The 21,828-nt window shown below is 40.2% G+C and overlaps 1 protein-coding gene and 1 long non-coding RNA gene across 2 annotated transcripts in view; both read right to left on the bottom strand.

Moving 5' to 3' along the window:
- The window catches only part of LOC128383462 (adhesion G protein-coupled receptor L3-like), a 156,179-nt gene extending 137,836 nt beyond the window's left edge, over nt 1-18,343 (bottom strand). Inside the window, exon 1 of the mRNA XM_053343080.1 lies at nt 18,146-18,343. Coding sequence (XP_053199055.1) covers nt 18,146-18,200 — 55 coding nt within the window. The 5' untranslated portion in view covers nt 18,201-18,343. The remainder of the gene's footprint in view (nt 1-18,145) is intronic.
- Nucleotides 18,344-18,360: 17 nt separating this feature from the next.
- The window catches only part of LOC128384386 (uncharacterized), a 56,253-nt gene continuing 52,785 nt past the window's right edge, over nt 18,361-21,828 (bottom strand). The window contains exon 3 of the long non-coding RNA XR_008324129.1: nt 18,361-18,379. This is a non-coding gene — a long non-coding RNA (uncharacterized LOC128384386). The remainder of the gene's footprint in view (nt 18,380-21,828) is intronic.

The following is a 21,828-nucleotide window of genomic DNA, read 5'->3' as shown; positions in this document are numbered from 1 at the left end:
TGGCCAAAGGCAACAAAAATCTTTAAGTGTTTCACACAAAGGGCAAAATGATCCAGGAACTGAAGTGTTAAAGAACTCTGCATTTTGAAAAACAACAGCGTCAAGAAAACAACATTTCTCGCTCACATTACCAAGGTGATCAGACAACTTGAGGACTAAAAATCAGTTTTTATTGAAACGTGTGCTGCTGCCTGACAGGTGTTACTTCCGCTGTGATGAATTCATGAGAAGCATGAGAACGATTGTGACAAACTTCTCAAATCGACTTGATGGCTTTTGACACTTTGACCAATGATGCTGCTAAGCACAATTAGCATTACTCATTGTGACAGGACCCAGATATCCATTCAACACGCCAAATGAACAAGCCATTTGTTTTGCTTCTACTTGCATTCTCTGACACACATTTGAACACATTAATTGGCAACACACCACGCACTTGCAAATTTCCAGCAGAGGGAAAGACTGATGGTGGGTTGTTTTTTGTGTTTTTTTTTCGCAGGGCAGCGGCGTGCAAATGCGAGTTTCGAACTGTCCGTCAAACTGCCCATGATGCCTGGAGGGAAATTAGCTCTTCAGTGTTAACAAATTAGCTCAGAGGGAGGATCGGATGCAGTGCTCTCGTAATAAACTACTGCAACTTATTGGATCAGCCTCCACACACGGTGAATATTTGATGTGTTTTTTATGAGAAGCCACATGCAACTTCTACCTGATGGAATCGACAAGATAGTAGTCATTACAGAACAGCAGCGTATTGCTTTTTTTTCCTATCCACTGTAACAATGTATTGACATGCTGAAAGTTAATAACTGTGAAAGTTAATAAATTGGTTGCTACAGTGGATGGAAGGAAATCTGCAGAGCACTGCAACTTCCTTCCTTCTGTGATATAGTTCCTATAGACAGTAACCTCATGTTTGCATACACACAAGTAACAAATACAAGTACCCTGCCATCACTCCATAAAGGCTTGATTCACATACTCAGAACATAGGGGTGAAGTGTCTTTCCATCCGGCAAGCACTTTCATTTAATTAATCACTACTTCAATTCATTAAGTGCATAGCCGTGGCAAGAAAAGAAAAAAAAGAAGAAGAGGAAATGGGAAGCAAGTCTCCCATCAAGGTCTTATGTTAAAAACCACTTCGGTGTGCAAATTACAACATTAGTTTCTGAGGTCAAATCCACTCACGCTTTTAAAGAAATCAGTGATTCCCTTCAGTGTTATTCAAGCTAGATTTTTATTTAAATGAGCTGGATTGCTTTAAAATTTATCACATCTATTCATTACAACAAATACTTATTGTTATTATCTTCCTTTTAGACATGATTCTGAGCGAGTTTAGGTAATTTCCCAATTGTCTTTTCACATGTTTAAACAAAGCAGAGGTGTGTTTCCTGCTGCTTGTCAGCAAAGTGGAGTTTTGTCAGATGGTCCAAGCCGGAGGTAAGTCTGTGGAGCTGGCAGATTCTGCGGCAGCGGCAGCGGCTCCTGACAGCGAGCTGAGTTTTGTTCAGCTCCGTCCATGTCTGACATCGTTTTGCTATTTCCTCTCTTTTCATTGCCTCTCCCTCCTCCCTGTAACCCACCCACATGTGCCGGCATCACTCAAGGGAACACCTCAGCCAAGACTAATGCACCTTGGCCCCCACCTACTGTATAGTGCCTCCTAGGCTAAAATGAACACAATCCCTGTCACACGTACACACGGAGAGGATACACACCGACACACACAACTCCCAGAGCAGGCATGACTCAACATGCCCCTATAGTAACACATGCCCTGATCGTAATTGAGGTCAAACAAAAGAAACAACAGGCTGATTTTCGTCCTGTGTGAGGGGAAAGAGGTATTTTCCTCACTCTTCTTTTACTACACATCATCTGATGGAATTGTTTAACAGCACACTGGAGGCAAGAGCTTTGCTAAGTTTAGCACTGTGAACTGAGACAAACTGCAGTGCAGCCTCGCTAATCTGAACCTCTCAGGAAATAGAGCTTGTTCAATGTTCAAACAAGTGAAAACACTAAAGTACAGCGGCCAAGCAATCAATATGAAAAAATCATGCGTACTTTTAAAAACATTCTCAGGAGCTATTTTAGTGCTGGCAGGCTGGTGTAACTTTAGTAGATTTGATATAAAAATATTAGCCTGTAAAGCCTAGGGGAATGTTTTTATTTTTACTATTCACTTCATACCAGTCTTCACCTGAAGGATCATCTGTAGAAATACAAGGTGATTCTCTAAAAAAAAAAGTTTTAAGAAAAAAAAAAAAACTATATAAAAGATCAGCAGTGTGGTGGATGCATTCATAATTTTACCAACAACTTTACTATTATCATGTCAATGTTGTAGTGGGATGAAGTGAAGCAAATTTTAACCATAAATACTGTTGAGTATTCTAACATATGATAATCATGACATCATGTTTTATAAGATGATAGTTGATGATAGTGCTTTTTATTTAAAAGTTCTATTTGTAAGAATCAGAAAATTGTTCTCATTAGTGACGCCGGTGGCCATTAAGTGAACTGCAATCAGCATCTCTCAATACCAGCTCCAACCCCCGCATTATAATTATTACATATAGAACCTTTAAAATGTTAATCTCGAAAGTAACTAGCAAGCACAGCTGTTACACAAATACAGTGGAATAAAAAGCACAATACAATATGAAAAGCTTAAATTGGAAGTATTAAAGTATCTATAATTGTACTTGATTAAATATATCCATCATTGGTAGCAACTTTTATCCTCTATTTATCATTAATATTTATATTTGTGGTTAACCTGTTTTTGTAATATTCTTAAGTATTATTCGATTAGTTTTCCTGTAACCATAGTCAACATATCTGCTGTCTGATGTACCGTGTGACTTTTGCCATTCATATGAACACTTCAGTGCCTTTCATTCATTGCCATAGCAACGTGCAGTATTGTACATGCTCTATGGGCTCTTTTCATGAGATACTGCACAAACTGATGACAGAACACCTCGAAAATACACTCTCATGTAATGAATAGGAAACCAGGCAATATCACTGTCTGAATGGATCCCTGGGGCTCTTCTTATTATAGTTGTATTAATAGTGCAATAGTGAGAGCAAATAGAGCTGAACCCCGCCACTAACATACAAGCCACGAGGTTAGCGCCACACCGTCTATCACAACCAATAGATAATAACCTACTTTGGCAAAATATGATGCTTGTGTCTGCTGATGGTGGTGATAGTGAATAAATACTTGATCTGAGTGGACCCCAATCAGTCAAGGCGACAGCAAAATGAACAACCAAACGGCACACTCCACACCATATCAATTTTACATACAACAGCCAGCAATTTGTTAGAGGCTGATAAAGAACAAATGCATTTCTCTACTTGAAACAAACAGGACGGGGGAGGAGATAGTAGCATAATTTACATAACATAGCACACATTGGTTGTTGATAAAATCCCAAGATTAAATTTCCATTCGTGTTTGTTGAGAAGGCTAGAAGAAGAGTTCGGCCTTGTTTGGGAATTCAGAGTTGTACAAAGTAAGGGATGAGCATTTTTCTATTTTCTTGCCATTTGAAGACAAAAAATTTGAAATTGAAGCTTGCTCTCACCGCATCCTTGTATGAACTTGTTTGCATTCTGTTTCATCAAAAGTATCCCTGCGACAAGGACCCAACTCTATGAATTACATTGTGGTGATTTGTTTTCTGTGGCAGAGCACATTTGAAAATAAACCTGAGCCAATTTTCTCCCTGTACTCCTGATACCGCACTGTAATATCCAAGGGGCAAAAAGCATGAATTAACACCAAATTAAAGCTGTAATGTTTACTTACATAATGAAGAACGAGAATTTATTTAAATGGCAAAATTCAAATGTGATTTCATGCATATGCATCTGTTATGTTTTTAGGTTAACAAAGACATTATTTGATATTTCTTGAATTAGTCATCCTAATGAGGCCACATAGGACTGGCCAAAATTATCATTTTTAGTCACTCATACAGAACATATCTAGCTACAGTCTTTTATTTGACGGTTAATGCGCAACTGGCAGATACAGCTTCACACATACAGTGGATGATAAAAGTAGTTTAAGCTAAACGTGCACACATCAAATCCCCCGAAAGGTACGATTCAAAGGCATTTGAATAAGTGTAGATAGCGGTGAAATGAAGTGGAGAAGGGGTGAGTGAGAGGGGGTGGGAGCTGGGGGGGTTTGCCCTATATACTGTAAGAGCCCAAAGGGTGGTGCAATCTGATGACGACGGGTGGCATCAGCAGATTAAAAGGCTGTCTATATCTGTACTTAACTGCAACCCACTTCTTTTGTTACCTCCCTTGTGGTTTGTTCATTCGTACACATGTTTACGTGCACATATGCCCACTTTAATACATTCTGCATTGGGTGGGGGTTGTTGCTCTTTGGGGAAAAGCGCTATCTGGCACATACACCTACGCACTCAGAACACGCCAATGTTCAAGGATGACAATTTTAAATCAGGCCCCCTGCTTGTTCTGTTTCACTTTCTCCTCCCACTGCTACAACTTTACTAGCAGGGTGGAGCGCTGATTCAATCTAACAGTATGTCAATCTTTTCTATGCCCCAACCGGTCCTATGGGATAATAAAAGCCAGCTCGTAGGCCATTTTAGTGGTCTGGTTGCTACTAAAGGAGGAGAGGTGTCTCTTTCAAAAGGGGTTACGATGGCTGAGGAGCTAATCGTATCAGCGTGAAGCAAAGCTACCTCTAGATGATTAAAAATGACAGGTTGCAAGTGAAGATGTTAAAACGAAAAAGAAACAGAAACAAGATGGAAGGGAATGCGTGGGTGACACTGTAGTACAGGTGGATTTGTGAAGAAAGAAAACAGTAACAGGGGAAAAGTGAGATAAAAAGGTTGTATGGAGAAGAAAGGGGGGAAAAAAGTGTTGGTGACATAAACCCAATGTTGGAGATGGAGGTAAGTGTCAAAAAAAAAAACAACAAGAAAAAAAAAAACAGTGATTCCTCAACCACCCACAGATTGAGAGGTAATCTCATTCCACATGTATGCAATCAAGGCAGAGCTGCTGAAATTAGCTTGGGTGGCTACGCTACATCTGAGACACGCAACCACAATATGGTGATCTCCTTTGATCGTCTTCTCCTCTGTATTCAAAATGACAGGTATCAGACATGGGGTTATTGTGTGGAGATAATGAATATGTATGAATCAACATGTATATGGTGCTCATGCATCAAATCATATGGCCGAAACATATGGCGTATTGGAATCCAACAACAATCATAAGAAGCATGAAATGGGAGGGAATGCGAGATTTTAGGCAAAACACGCTATGCATGGTTTCACAGAAGCAGGTGTGGAGCTGTGATTCCAGATACAATATCACATGAAGACAGGCTGGCACCTCAAAAAAAAACAACTAATTTGTTTTGGCAAAGCTGTTCGTGGGAAACAGAGAAGCTTTGGTGGTTGCATCTTACAAAAAAACACTGAAATTCTGCCAATCAGTGCAAGTTCCTCTTATACATTGATCTCAAGAAATCTAAGAACGTCTCTAAAACTTTGGTTGTTCAGAGCTGTGTCTTAACACCCTGTGATTACTAGGCTCAGTTTTCACTCCTCTACTTGTGGGCTTATTGAACAGTCAGAATGTGTTAACAGGCATGCTATGAAGCGTTATTTTTCAATAGAAGCAAAGCTATTCCAAAATGCTGTCATATGCCACCATTATAAATGTTCTAAGAAACTTTTTCTAAGTATGTTTAAAAATGTTTTGTCACAAAGCAGAGCTCTGTATATGAAGCAATAGAGGAAAATGTCAGACTTCCTTTGACATATAAACCATGTTGACAGAACAGAAGTACTTTGCTTGGTCCCGCAGAGCACCAAATTTCATAGGCTACGTTCACACCGCAGTTAAAAGTGACCTGAATCCAATTTGTTCGCTCAAATGTGACCCTTATTCTGACAATGTGAACAGCACAAGTCGCATTGAATCTGACATTTCCAAATCCAATTCAGGCCACTTTCAAATGTGGTACTGAATCGGATACATATCGGATTTTTATTGAATGCGGCCGCAATCTGAACAGTCAGGTCACATTTAATGCGGCTTTTGGCTAATGCTCCACATAAAGACATCATTAAAGCATTCATTTCCTTTCTCCTCTTCCTCCTTTTTAACATCACCCGCTCACAAGTTTGCCTGCTGCCACCACACACTGTTTTTAACATTAGACCATAAATGAGACTACCAGTAACTTCACCGGCTGTTGCGGTTGCCATGTTCGCTTCCGTAAACACTGTTCTGTGCCTGAAGTCATTAATGATCAGCAGAGCATGCGGGTCACTTCAGGAGGCCACATTTAAAAGTGTAATATGAACAGCCAAACAAAAATAATCGGATTTGAGCAATAAATCGGAATTGAGCAATAAGGCCTGCGGTGTGTTTTCCCACCATGCTTTATGTCTGTAGTTCTGACTCAGGGTTGAGACTCCTCTAAGGGTTCAGAAGATACATCTTGAGGGTCACAAGATGATTCACAGCATACATTTGTTACATGTATCTACATTTTGAGTCGGGTTTCTTCATATAAAGGAGGTCAGCAAGCAATCATTTGAATTACAAAAGAAAAAGGGTTCAAGATCTGACAAGGAGAACCTTTTTCATATGATTTGTACTATTGAGATAATTACAGCAATATGTGTCTCATGTCTACATTTTTCCATTTGACTAATGTTGACTTGAGCACACTGAGGAGAAAGAGTACGATTTCTGTCCAGACCTCCCAGATGAAGTGTGGTCCCCATGATCTTCACCGTGACCCCGATACAAAATGCGTTCTATTGTATGCGCTGGGTTAACATGCAGCTGAGAAACATCTGCAGTGGGCCTATAAAAATGGCAGGCCATATTGTGTGATGCTTTCGCCGTCTGTGGAATGACATCGCTCACTCTGCTTCTCCTGTTTCAACCGTTTCCTCAGTCCATCTTGTGGCAGAGAATGGACTGTATTATCACAGTGAAAAAGGATCTCCTCCTCCTCCTCCTCCTCCTCCTCCTCCTTTTTCTCCCCACGCAAGCAAAAGAGGGGTAGCGATCATGGAGGCAGTATATGCGCGTGTGTGTGTGTGTGTGTGTGTGTGTGCTTTCATGTGTTAATATGTGTGTGACGAGTGGGAGGCAAGAGGGAGTGCACCACTGGGGAATGTGCACCTGCAATTTTTCTCATTTGACACAGTTGGTCTTTTGTAGGGTCTCAAGCACAGGGAGATGTCTGTGAATGTGAAAGTTGTGTCTCCTGCCCTTTACCCCCACACCCCCACCTCAAAAAAAGACATCACTATTCTCCATCTCATTTCAGAATAACCTCTGTCATGAATCAGGGATGATAGAATATTCAACAGATGACCAGTCATCGGTTGAACAGAAGCGCAGAATTTTCCTTGAAGCGGAGGTTCTTGGGTTAACTTCTGGGAATACATTTGGCCAAGATTTCATTGATCCATGGCCCAAACTGATGACTCCTCCCATGGCTGACAGCTGTGGTGTGAGCATGAGGCCAAGCTGTGACCCCCTGAGTCTTGATACAGTACATCTGCAGATGCAATGGGGGCCAGCAGATTTCTGTTTTTATGTGTGGGAGGACTTGAGAGACGGAGGATAAAGGGAGGTACTGTGTGTGTGTGTGTGTGTATTGGTGGGTACTGTATGAGAAATACATACAACACATATATGACAGTGTATTTTCCATCCTACGTAAGGCTCTGGAACTGTAAACTACTTGACCCTGGCATCCTTCCAAACAAGGAGGCCATGCTGAAGAGCTACCATTACTCTCTCGCTATCCATTCCCCTCTCTCCTTCCTTTTATTTTAATGAGAGCACAATTAATAAGGAAATGGAACAGCTTCCCCAAAGGAGGCTGGTTACTCCACAATGGAAGCCTTCTTTTGTCAATGGCTGTATTGAATTCCTCTACAAGGCCACTGGGCCATATTGAAGGCCATCTCCAGTATCACCCCACCCCACCCCCCCTTTCCCCCATCCACATCACCACCTCCTCTCTATCGCTTGCTCCCTTCTTTCTCTTATCCTCAAGGTCTCATGGGCTAATCTGTGCCACAGTAACATTTGATCTCCCCCAACTCTCCTTTGCTCCAAATGCAGACATTACAATACTCTATATTGATTCGTTGAGGCGGAATTCACCAGTTACTGTGCATGCTTGGCTAATTCAATGACAGATATCGAAGAAGAAAGAGCAAGTGAACTTTAGTTTGAGGCAAATGGTATTAGATCCTCAGTATTCTTTGTTTGTGTATAAATACATTAAAATTCACCCTGATAGCTCGAGCGCAGCATAAGAAAAAGAGGGGGAAAGAAAGAGAGATCAAAAGGAACAATGACTAATTAATCCTTTTCCCCTTTTGCTTTTCAATTATTCCCTTTGTTGGTCAAATAAAGATGGTATCACTTCACCTGTATTTTCCTTAGCTGTGCCACCAATTGCACTTTGAAGACTCATCAACAGTGACAACGCTTTGTTCACCAAACAATAGAAGAGTATGATCGAGATTTGCCTCCAATGCACACATGAAAGCACAAACAGTTGTTTAGAAGCTCACTCACTGTGCTGTTTAATACAACATTTAAGAATACAGTATTCATTTTGAAGACATGGTGCCTTTCTGTTGACTTTTTCCATCAATAAGAAAGTGTATCTCAGCTGGTACAACCCGGAAAACAGCTGTCACTATTTGTAGTTGTGTGGCCATTAAAAGCAACATGTTACATAAGCTGGAGTAGGCATTCACGGGGCTCACAGAGAGCTGCTATTGAAATCAGATCTACATGTCTCAATGTCACCAAACAATGCCAAAAACACTAATGCCTAATCAATAGTCTCACTAAAGTGAAAGATAGACATCTAGATAAACAGCTAGAAACAGTAGATACGGTGGGTTAGATAGATAGGTAGGTCAATACGAAAAGATGACACTGACACAGGAACTGAGGTTAAAAATAATAGTAATAAAATCAGCAAGTAGGATTTTAAAGGGGGACCTATTATGCTAATTTCCAGCACTTTATTTTTATTCTAGGACTCAACTAGAATAGGTCTGTTGAGTACAAAAAAAAATCCTTATTATATATTATTTATCTCATACTAGCCTTTTATGCTGGCCCACAGTTCTGGGTCTGTCTGAAACAAGCTGTATTAGCTCCCCTCCCCTCTACTCTGACTGGTCAACTTCAGGAATCTTCCTCCAGCTCCAGAAGTTACATAAGTGAACTATAGTAGTTCGATTTTGCTTCTTGTTCTCAATTTTTACTCAAAATATAAACTTCTGAAATATATCCATATATGACATGAATCAAAAAAAATTAGAGTGGATAATATAAACCTCTTTTTCCTGCTTTTGCATGACTAAATAACACAAGACTATCATTGTTAAGAATTTATGGGAACTGAAACATGTTTGTCAGTGAATTAGCAGCACTTTTGTTAGCAGCGCTATTCTTCAATAAAATAATAGGTTGAGACAATAAGACACAGCTATATCTGGAGCTCTTTTGTTCAGCAGACCTGTTAGAAATAATGCAAGGACAAGCAGTAACAGCCACAGAAATGCTATAATATTAGTAGGGAGGAGCAGTGAGCTCCAGCACTAGCAAAAAAGAGCAGCTGACCAATACACACTGGGTCAAATGAGCAGATCCATCACGAGGTGACATCAGCTCATCTCAAAAGTAGAAAAAAACATTGGAAATCTAGTATTCACAGTCCGAATTTGTTCTTGGACTGTTTAGATACATAATGAGAGGGAGAGAAATATACACCCATGATAGATAAGATAGGCAGCTAAATAGATAACCTCCTAACCCCCTTGTATTCATAAATACACACATAAAAAAATAAATATCAAGACATGTTATTAGCAACATGTGGCATAGAGGGGATGATTCTAATCTCAATAATTAGAAAATGCATAGATTATTTGCCTGAGGCGTGTATTGTAATAATGTGCTGTTGCAGCAGCAGTATTTCATCATGTGGGTGGGCAGACGGTGTCACCATGCTTCACTCACACCGCCAACATACACGCTCCTCCCTTGATTGTGAAAGCCTTATGGTGGAAACAAAGCTTAGGGGTGGGGGGGGGGGGCAATCCTACATAGCTGGTAGATTTGCACATGCAGCAGTGTAGTGTCAAACATTGCTCCATGCAATCATCAGCCCAGTCTTTGACAGCACCTACTGTGTCATCAGAATGCAAATATGTCACATATGCAAACAGCTACAGTAGGTTGACGCCTTGCATTTATTTTACTGGCGAGGGATAAAAAGCATATGTTGCTCGTATACGTTTCACAGTGTGGCTCAGGGAAGGGGAAAGTAATTAATTTCACAAATTGAGTAAAGCATAGGTCGCTGCATTGTCTCTCTGTGTGGTTTCCGTCCACCCTTCCTGCCCCTCACATTCCGCCCACACCCCAAATTACTGCCTGACCCCTGCTGTTATACAGTGTGGGAAACCGTGTGGTATTGCACGCCCACTATTTTGCCCTGCACGCTGGTCTGCAGGGTTACTTAGCAATTCTCCCTCCTGCCTGCCAGACACCACAAACCCATACACAATGCACCCGCACACATTATGCAGCCTAATGTAAACTAACATCCACTGCCACTTGACCTTGCTGTCAATATCTGTCCTCATTAAACACCATTCGGCCAGCTGCAAGTCCACTTTAAATGGCATCATTCAGCGCTTACCAAATTATGCCTGTACAACTGGACTGAGTGGATGGAGATCCTAATTCATTTATTTGGAAGATATACACCGGTCTCGGTACGGACACCTATAAAACATGTTGAGGTATTTAACCCCACCCTGCCACTCTTAATGTGGCTGTCATTCATTCCTCTTGGGTTGCAAGTTCTGACAGCAATTTGGCAATGTCAAGCAGTGACTACGGATGCCATGGGCAGTAAGGGCCATTTTTCTTATCCCCCATATCAAGCAGATATTGATTTTTCACTCATTATAGAAGAACATAAAAAAGAGAAGGGGATTTATTTGCGCCAAGCCAAACACCACGCACAATGCTATTGAGGATAACATGAAAGTGAGAGTTCAAACTGAATAGAAAGAAATCTGGATTTTAAACGTAGAATATCTACTTAAAATTTAAATTTAATGATTCTACTGAAAGAAGACTGCATATCATTACTGAAGCCGCTATTGTAAAAGTAAAATATTAGCATTCAGAAAAGAGCTATGCAATAATCTGGCATCCAAATGACAGCCATGGTGTTCTGCCTTAGGCTAGGTATAAAAACAAAGTCATTTATTTTTATTTTGATATAACTGCAACTCTATTATCTATTTTCAGAAAGCCTGGTGTGTTTTATGGAAGAACAAAATCCATTCCCTGGAAAAAGAGAGGCAAATAAAAATATTTGTTAAAGCACTTAACTCGGGGGCCTTTATCAAAACTATTTAAAAAATCTTCAAATTTATATCTAAAAGTCAGTGCTCAAAAGTGACACCTCTTTATTTCTCCCTGATGGATCTCGGTTGACTGAACAGAATTATGTATTTACCATCATGTATGGTACACTGTTTCCACATGAGCACAAATGAAGTTCAGCAACCGTGCACAGGGGACAAACTAATGTCACTGGGTACAAGCTGAGGTTTTCCTGAACTCTGCCTGTTTAGTCATTTTGTGGCCTTGCCCTGACATTTATTGCACCGGTATGTGGAGTGTGTTGCATTTTCAAAGCTCCACTTTGAGGGATGCTGTACACATTTTCAAAACCGTACTAACATGCACACACCACAACTAGCATGTGTGTATATTCTGTCTTACATGATTATGCAGCAGATTTCATTATTTACATTACATATACTACATGTGCTTTCTATGTTCTAGTTTACCACTGTACCCAATCATATACTATTCTATACTAGTGGTCATAATATAATGTCAACTAAAATACATGGATTTTATACAGTATATTCAAATGCAAACTGAGTAATTGATATTAGAACTGGTATGGGCATGCAGATCTTTCCACAGACCTTAAATACCTTAGACCTTAGATTTGCTTTTTGGCTGGCAAATCTCTCATAAAAGAATTGTGACTTGCGGTGAAACACTCAAAGCTTGATTTGGACATGAGCCAGAAGACTTAAAAACGCTGTAAAGTATTAAGAAAAGAAAAGAAAGAAAGGGAAAACTCTAAGTCTTTGTTTGACTGGGCATAAATTCCAAGCCGAACTGGATGCCTTCCTAACAAAACCAAAGACTTCCACTAACAACCACGGACCAATTGGGGATTAAGTGCCTTGGATCAGCCACATCTCCCCCTTTAGTTGTGGTTGGTAGTTGCTCAATGGATAGCACTGCACTAATTCCTTTTTTCCTAATTTTTCTTTGCCCACTTCTGTAACTTAAAGTCTTCCATCACCCACTCATATTACACCTCTAAATATATACAGCTTGTTTTCTTCTCAGTGAGAATTTGGCTGCACAAAACCTACAGTCATTAAACTCCTCTTTGTCTGTTTATTCTCACCTCAGCATGACAATGTGACTTTAATCATCACCTTACCCGACTAAGTAAAACAAGGGCACCGCTGAAAGTCATTCTCCTCATTTAATGTCGCATTCAAATGCATATATAATTTACCGCTACGCTGGAGTACTGTATCTGAAAATGCATGCATACATTATACCGCAGCAAATGAATGATTGACATCCACCCACTCCAAAGCCCACTTGTTTCCAATGCTTCAAGAGGCATCTCATAGTCACAACAAAACAGTACATGCCTCAGTAGGCTCTACAAAGAACTTTCCCTTGCTTTGAAATATGAGCTCAAATAAATCATTTGTTTAATTAATTAAGCAAATTAGGCAAATCCAGGGATGCCTTGGCGGATGAAGTCAGTGCCCTGCCACAAGGAGATTAATTAAGTGGATCGGGTACGGGAATAGGGAGATTGACGTTTCAGTTTAATGCTCCTGCTTAGTTAGATATAACTAACCTTAGAATAGTAGTGCTTGGATACCATAACCTGAGCAAAATAGGGTGTTTGTAAGGTGCATGTCGGCTCAGATTTAACTTCATGTTAGCTGTGTGTGGCTATATGAATGGCTGAAAGGGTTTATGTTAATTTTCAGTCGTCTCCTATGAGCCACTTCTGCAGAACAGACATTACCTGACATTGTTCTAAGAGCTACAAAAAACCCACAAACATACACATATGCTTAACAGATGCGTCGGGCACACATCTGCCATGTTGTCTCATCCATCCCTCATTACCTACCCCACCCTGCGGCACAACGATAGCTGCTTCCAGGCTTGATGTATGCACTTGTATCTGACCATGAAAAATATACTGAATGTCAGACTTTCATCTCTTGGATTGGTCCACGAGCTGTCATCCATTATAGCGGCTATGTCTCCGATTCCATGGGGTGGTATTGAGTGGGATGAATGTAAAATCCTTCCTGGAGCATTTTTACATGCACAGAAATGCATGATTAATGTGCTGCTCAGGCATGACCAGAGTGTTTCGGGCATTGCTTTTTCCCCATTGTTATTCACTGTGACCAAAACAATGACAAGGATGCGTTTTACTTATTTTTCAGCCCAGTGACAGCATCTGTGATAGAACTTTTCTCTAATCTTGCTTGACTTTGTAGCTGCACTTACAGAAAGCCGCAGGCAGACACAAATAAAAGACACAATAACTGTACACACACACACACACACACATACACACACGTCGCTCCATACGTTGTTTTCTATCATGGACTGTTTTTATCTCGCTGGTGTGACGCTTGTCCAGAAATATTCCTCATTTTCAGTGAAGTGCGAAGTGTCAGACGGCCGGGTGCGTGTTAACATACATATACAGACAAGAAAGGGCAGGACGCTCTTCAGCTTCAGTGGCACACTCTTAGCTAACATGGTATGTGTGCATTTTTCTGCAAGCATGCCGTGAAAATTACATGTGAAACCTGGCATATGTGTTAACAGAAACAGCTTAACGCCATTCATCTGTGCACTTGTGTGTCTGTGCATGCCAGTGCCTGACTGTATATAGACAAAAAGGGACAATAGATTACCATTTAAAAGTAGGCCAGCATCCCCTGGAGTACACATTTCCAACACTCTCAGGGAGAAACATGCACAATGACATTGTGCATGTGAATATTCCCATTGAAGCTTCCCCAGCTGCAGAACAATTCACTGGCAACATCTGGCCCCTCTCTCTGTTTTTAGCATCATATTTGAGTTGGGTGCTTAAATGATTGCTTTTTCTCTATTCTGATGAATTATTTACAGGGAGATGTCAATAATCTAATCTGGTGTTCAGAAGCAGGTCCAAGCAAGTCACCTATGCTCAAATGTATTTCTTTTAAGATATTAATTACCGCACCAAAAGGTACCAACTGGAGCAATTGCCAGTTTGATGTCACTAGACCTATGGGATCAATGAGTGATTGATTATTGGAGGAGGAGTAAGAAAGCAGAATGACTGATTTCTTGGGGTGTGTAGGTGTTTTTGCATGTTTTAGCCCATTTACAATCAATCATGCCTACATACATTGCAGCAGACAATTCAAACAGCTTTTTAATAAAAAAAACAGCTTTTGCTAATAGTATTGGCAGACTAGGAGATAGAGAAATGCAGCCACTGATTCTGAAATCTACTGTACCCTCAAGCCCCCAGGAAGAGCGCCATGCAGGCTTTGAAGCCAATCTGACATAGTGGTCCAGCTATGAAATTATAAAATCCGGGTCTGACAGGAAACCAAAAAAAAAAGGAACATTTCCTACACTTAATCTTGGGAAAAGGAGCAGCTTTAACAGTGGATACAATTTTTTGAGTGTCATAACCTCCACGAAATGATTTGTTTGACTATCAGACTTATTTACCGATTAAATCGGTTCAAACATATTTTTAAATCCCATTTGAATTGTTTTATCCTGATTCAAAATAAGCTGGAGGGATACACCAAAAGTTAGCTGTCTCAACTGCCAGAAGTATCTACTGAGCATACTCAATGGACACATGGAGTACATGGAGCCTATAGTGTGTGCTCTGTATGTTTCATCTAGGTACTTTCTTCACTGCAGGAAGTGGCATTTTTGGCTTCGTGAGCAGGGGGTCTCCCTCGAATGCTGCATCCAGTTCTTTGTGTACATCCATAGATCGCCTTTAGAAAAAGACCTTGGCACAAATGTGAATAGTTTATTTGACATTACAAGATGGGGACATCAAAACAAACACGAGGTTGTATATGAAGTATATGAGATTCATAGTAAACATGGTAAAACATGCAATAACACAGCTTTCCTCCCTTAAATAAACTGACTGTCACAGAGTGTCTGTACCGAGCACATTCCAGCCACATCCCAGACATCCATCTTCTTTGAACCACTTCACATCTATCCCTCATGACACTTTCTAATTGGCTGAGGCTGGGTGTACTATACTTACTGTTTGCCCAGCCAATGGAGTATCAATGCACATCTACTGCATCTCAAGACACCCTTAATTCTTAATGTTCCAATAGTGTTGGTGAACAATAGATTTCTGATTGGAACACCTTAATAAAATAATTGTGTCTGAAAGTGCAGCTAAAAAGCATCTGATCCAGACAAAAGACAAAATGAGGATAACTCAGAGGATGTTTACAACCTGCTTGATTGACACATCCATTGTGGACAGCACTGAGTAGATTCAATGTGAATCAAATACAAGGTCAAGAGGTTAAAGCAATAAGGACCAATAACAGTGCACACACACACAAGCCATTCACTCTAAATATAGTTGTTTGAGTATGGACATGCTTGCCTTTGTGTCGTTCCTGACAATGTACGTATATGTATTTGTTTGCAAGAGTTTTATTTGCTTTAAATATTGAGATTTAAACAAATACTAGGACACAAGCTCTATGGTTCTTTATCTGTGTAATGTTATCTGGATAAATTGTACTAACATGTGAGAGTTATTAAAAGCAGGTAAAACAGCTGTTACTGTACCAGCCAGTGGAGTCCCAGAGCTCTCCTCACACACAACCAATGACAAGTAATAAATCAAAGATATATTAATGGAAAAACTGACACAAATCTGGGGACTCAACTGGGAGAGATTTTCCATTTCCCATGACTCAAACTGGTGTATAAATGAACCCACCAATAATGAGATATTGCTATCAATATTTTTCCAACGGGGGTTTTTTTTTTGGTTGCAATTCTCTTGCCAATGAATATTTGAATATGAACACTTTCCGTGCATGTTCATCTCAAGTTATTTTGAGAACTCATAAAGCTGTTTTAGTTGGTTGGTTGAATTGAAATTAAAATTTTCCTCCCTTATTGTGTCAGGCTTTTTAAACTATAATAACCTTACAGCTATTGTGTATATTTTCCATGTTTAACAATGCTGTTTGTGGACATGAACTATCATCACATTTCCTCTCAGTGATTATACTTAAGGGATGCGGCACTAGATATTCTTTTGTTTCAGGTGTGATTTTAGTGTAGGGGGTGTGACACTCGGATATTGTCTTTGCGCTACCTCTGCTGTGTGTGTACATATTTGTGCAAACAATGCCTAAGCTTCAGGCCTCAGGGAGGGCTTTTCCCATACCGGCAGCTGACTAATATAAAAACCAACATTGCTAGAAGAAGCGCTGTCACCTACTGTGGTGTGCTTCTGATTGCAGCATATTATAGATAAAGAATCAAAATTCAAGACTTAAAAAAAAATCCTTTTCATTCATGATTTAAACTGTTTTTACAAGATTAAATATGTAGGAGGACCCATTGTGCAGTTTAGTTTGTATTTCCGCTTGAAAGTGGAAGCTAGCAAGCTAGAGTAACTACTTCACACTAGATGTTACTTTTAATTCATGTTACTTCAACAGCCGCTGAGTCATCTACAGCTCTTTTGTGTGGGCCCAGTTGTGATGATGGAAAATAACCAGACAGCCAAAACTTGGATGTTACTCTATGATTCACAGTGGAAAAAAAAGTTGAGTGTCTCATCTGCTCTTTTGGCTGACTGAGACTAAATCAGCTGCCTTATAATGTCTAAATCAGTCAAAAGAGCTTTATGAAGAGAGATGTATGACACATTGCGGTCCCCTGACCTCTTTGTATTGAGCATTAAGGCAAAACTAACGGTGCCAGAGAATTGTGCTTTCATTAGGGCTGGATGGTGAACTCGGTTGCCGCCACCCTGCGCGAATATCACAGCACAAAAACAATTCAATTAGCTTCAAATCTCCCATTAATGGTTTTAGCCATATCAAATTAACATTTTTATGGGCCATTGCCTCACTCCCAACACTTCTTACATCTAAACCATAGTTGATTGTGACCAAACACCCTATCCACACATACACAAACTTACACACACACACACACACACACACAAACCACCCGACCACCATTGACTTCTTTTAATCTGAATTTAAATGACTTCATTTGCTTTGCCTCTGTAACAATCCACAGAGGCCAAAGGGAAAGGCTGCAGAAGTACGCTGGTTTCCGTTTACCATGACGTGGAAAAACAAAGACTTTGCAAATTAATCTTAAGATCTTAATGCATGAAATGATAAAGGAAGTCTTTTTTTTCCCTTTTTCTTTTTTTTTTTGACGCCCTCCTGCAATTCTCACTATCTTAAGTATGCAACACAAAGCCAAAGCTGTGTTAATGATTCTTTGAAAGTAATTTCAGTTCATTTTCTATTGCCAGGAGAGCAAACGACAGAGCCAGGAGAAAGAGGGACACATCTAAAAATAGACAGAAAATCAGAGAAGGAAACAGACAGAGAAAGCAAAGTTTGAGTAAGTTTGGAGAGGAAAAAACTTCTAATTAGCGAGAGGATAGACACTGAAAAACGAGACAGACATAAAGTCAGAGGGGTTTTATCGCAGTTGGCTGACAGAATCTGGCACTTAAATAGCAAAGGATGAAATTCTGATACGGCTTCAAATCATGCCCGTTACAAAATGCGAGAGTATGATTCTAGCGCCCACATCTGCACGCCCACACAGACACAAACACAAGCACGCACTCGCTCTCATCAGCGTAACTCACCCAGAGCGGCTGGTGCGAAGAGGCTGGCGAGGACTAGCAGGCGTGCGGTCCACATGGCCTCCTCCTCTTACCGCCCGCTGCTGAAGGTCCCGGTTGAGTTCAGTACGTGGCCTTTTGTCGGCAAATGCCCGAATCGGGTGCTTCCTTTATGGCACGGATCTCCCTCCAATGTGCCACTCTTCCCCAAGGAGATCACAAGTCGTGTTGGTACTGATGCCAGATGTCGTCCAGTATCTGTCATGAAAAAAAAAAAAAAAAAAAATACATCTTTAGCTGAAAAGTAGACTTCAAGTAAATAAGAGTTAGGACTTTCTGAAGAACTTTTTCTTTGGTTCTTTTACAGGAACAATAGAGTGTATTATTCTAGTAAGAAACACAACAGATGGATGCACCACGACTTTGTCATCTTTATACACAGTCCTTATGGTATTGTGAGTTTCAAGTTGTCATGGAGTGACACGGTGCAAGTTGCTCAATCTCCAGTCAGCCGAACTCAAACCGGGTGTGATCAACCAAACACTAAGACAGTGCGAGCCGCGAAATGTATTTTTGGATATTCTGTTGTTGTTTGCTCATCGAAGTGTTAACTCCCCCACCTTACCAACAAATCACCCCCACAGAGAGCCAAGGAGGGAGCGATGAAGCACACACTGCTTTGGGATTCAGTGGAGAGACGTGAGTTTGTGTATGTGTGTATGTGTATGTGTGGGGAGAGTATATGTAATGTGTGTATTCTTGCGAGGGCTGATGGTAACCGACATAAGAAACGCGGCGGTGTTTTCTCTTTCCCGTGGGCATGAGCCGTAACTTCACAGTTTGAGTTGTTGCACCTGCGAATGTATTTGCGCGACCGTAGAAACGAATACTGTGCTCGAAGGCTCCGCTCCAAAATTCCAGCCGACAATATGGCTAACAAGACTCACTGAGCCGAGATGAATGAGCCAGAGCGACCCCTTGACCTCTTTTAAGCCCGAGAGAGTGGCGTCACCGGTGAACTCCCGACCCAAGGATGAAGTCATCGCTAACCTATTGCTAGTTAATATAAAAACACCATTCAAACAATCTGATGTGATTTACATGGTGTTGGCTTGTGACTGCTGTGAGATTAACACTTGGGATGTGTGGAATGAGGCACTGTTCAAGAATGGTGTGTGAAAATTTTCAACTCATCACATCTTTTAAGTGAAGTATGAATATAAAAAAAAAAAGATAAAATAAAATAAAAAATAAAAACTGCTTATATTCTGATGAGATTCTTAAGATTATCCCCATCAAACCCATATCATGATATTAAGGTTAAGTCAGCTTTAATGATTAGGCCATCTGAACCCTTCTATTATCCACTATATCAGCCACGATCTGCTGCGGGACGTATAATCTCAGCCAAATGATACAAGCCAAAGAGTGCACACACACAATGCAGCTCTCCTCTGCACAAGCATTATCCTTGCACATTAGGCATTCTATAGTGCATTTAATATTGCTGGGAGATAATACCGTTGTGGCACATGAGAAAATCTGGTTACGAAAGGTCAAAACGTGAGCGCAGCAACCAAGGACAAGGCACTTGGGAAGCTGGCTGCCATCAAAATCTCAAGTTATACCCCACTGTACATTTTCAATACACCTCTGTCCTTTTATCAGACTTCTCACACATCTATCTCCGGATGTTTTTCACTGTCACTGCATTTTTTTTTTTTTTTTTTGGGTGCAGTGACATTTCCCCATCTCATAATCTAAACGCTTAATCCCAATTCAAAAATCCTAGATTAGAGTAATCGGATTTTTTGAGGAGATATTAATGGGTTTAAGAGAAGGACAGCAAGCCTATCATGAGTCTCTGCATAAACAGACCATTTGGACAATATTAAGAGGCTATATAGTAAGTCAGTGTATTGCTAAGTCTTGGCATGGTGCTATGAGAGAACAAAAGCAGAAGCCTGAATAACCAGTCTGAATCAATTTATTGTCTACTTCATTCCTGGTGTGTATATATATTTATATATATATATATATGTGTGTGACGGCAGGGCTTTTAAGCCAGTAGAAAAGCAATGTGAAAGAGTGTATTTGATCAAAGGAATATGCTTGTGAGTAAACAGCGCTTTTAATAAAACGCTCTGACAGCTGCAGGAGAGCTAAATTAAATATGACACCAAATCAGATACTGTGACTCCCTTGACAAAAAAATACATTATTCCAGACATAATCACATTCAAATACACTGTCCAAGCGGCAAATAGGCCCTGGAGTTTATACAGCAGGACAATTTCTAAATTGGCAGCAGAGATGGAGACTAAAAAGAAGGCACAGACACAACAACGCACTAAAAATATGTATTAGATAAGACAACCTAACGCTGATTTCTGTGGTATGATTGTTGGCATATGGCTTTTTTTTTTTTTCTCATTCTGACTTTGATTTTAAACTGTCACTGAAATGTAGGAAGAAAGCTGGAATAGATAGAGGCTGCCTCTATGGTGGAAGATCATGAGAACTTGTAGCTTCTTGTGTATCAGCATGCACATCCATCTGTGAGTGTGTGTGTGTGTGTATGTGCATGTGTGTGTGTGTGTGTGTGTCAGTCTATGCTCAGATCTGTCGTATCTCACAGCAAAAAACGATAAAAAAGCAACTACTTGCACAGGTGTTTCTTGGAAATGATCACATAAAATGAAAAACACTTCACTATCACAGTTGTTAATTTGCTCTGAGGAAAAAAACATGTGGGCTTAGGTATAGAAACTCCTATCAAGCGCCAAGAGGACACATCATAAAATACGTATGAGGAGGAGTTGGACCCAGTTCAATGAAAAAAAAAAAAAAAGAGGAAGAAAAAAAGGAAAAAAAAAAAAAAAAGACAGAGTGGTAGCCCTGCATTGCCAACTCGTCTTGTATTCCAGAAGGAGCCTTATGATACATTATGGTGCTGACGTTTCAAGGGTACTTGTTCTGAGGGGGATTTAGGATACCTCCCTTAGATAAGCTGGCCAACATTTAGCGGGCCGAGGAGCGGGCTGCTGCGTCTCTTCTCAGGCACATCAAGGAGACTTCTTCATTATTTACTTCACTTTTTCGGCAGGACAACTTTTTTTCCCCTGATTGTTAATATTGTCATTTTTGATATTTTAGTCTTCTTGGCTGTGCCAAAAGGGGTCCAGATGAATCCTGACAGTTTTAATTAATTGCCTTTTTAATCTAGCAAAAGCAAAAACGGAGCTGGGTGATATAGAGCAGTAGTTTATGGGGGGATATGTTGTCTCACAGCAAGAAAAAGACAAATGAGACACAAATAGCATTGAGGGAAATGGAACCTATTAGCTTGATTTAAACTAGATCCAATCTGTATTTAAACGGCGGAGTGATTGTGAGTAAAAAAAAAAAAAAAAAAAAAAAAAAGAGACATGGTATAATTTTAGTACATTTGAATATACAATCATTATTCATCTGTGATACTGATAATAATAAAAACACCTTTCTGGAAAGGTGCTGAAAATGCACCCTGTTAATACAAGATTTCAGTGTTAAAAGCTCCAAGCATGTTTTGCTTTACTGATTTACTATTAAACACCTGCCGCTATCTTGACATTGATAACACACTCCTGCTTTTCCGATTGGGTGAGAGTCAAATGTGTTATGTTGTAATTAGGCATGCTGTGTGACTCTGCTTTGTCAATGACACA

This window comes from Scomber japonicus, chromosome 22 (genome assembly GCF_027409825.1).
Source record: "Scomber japonicus isolate fScoJap1 chromosome 22, fScoJap1.pri, whole genome shotgun sequence".
Classification (NCBI taxonomy): domain Eukaryota; kingdom Metazoa; phylum Chordata; class Actinopteri; order Scombriformes; family Scombridae; genus Scomber; species Scomber japonicus.
The sequence above is the reverse complement of the archived record's forward strand: the minus strand, read 5'-3'. Positions and strand labels throughout refer to the sequence as shown.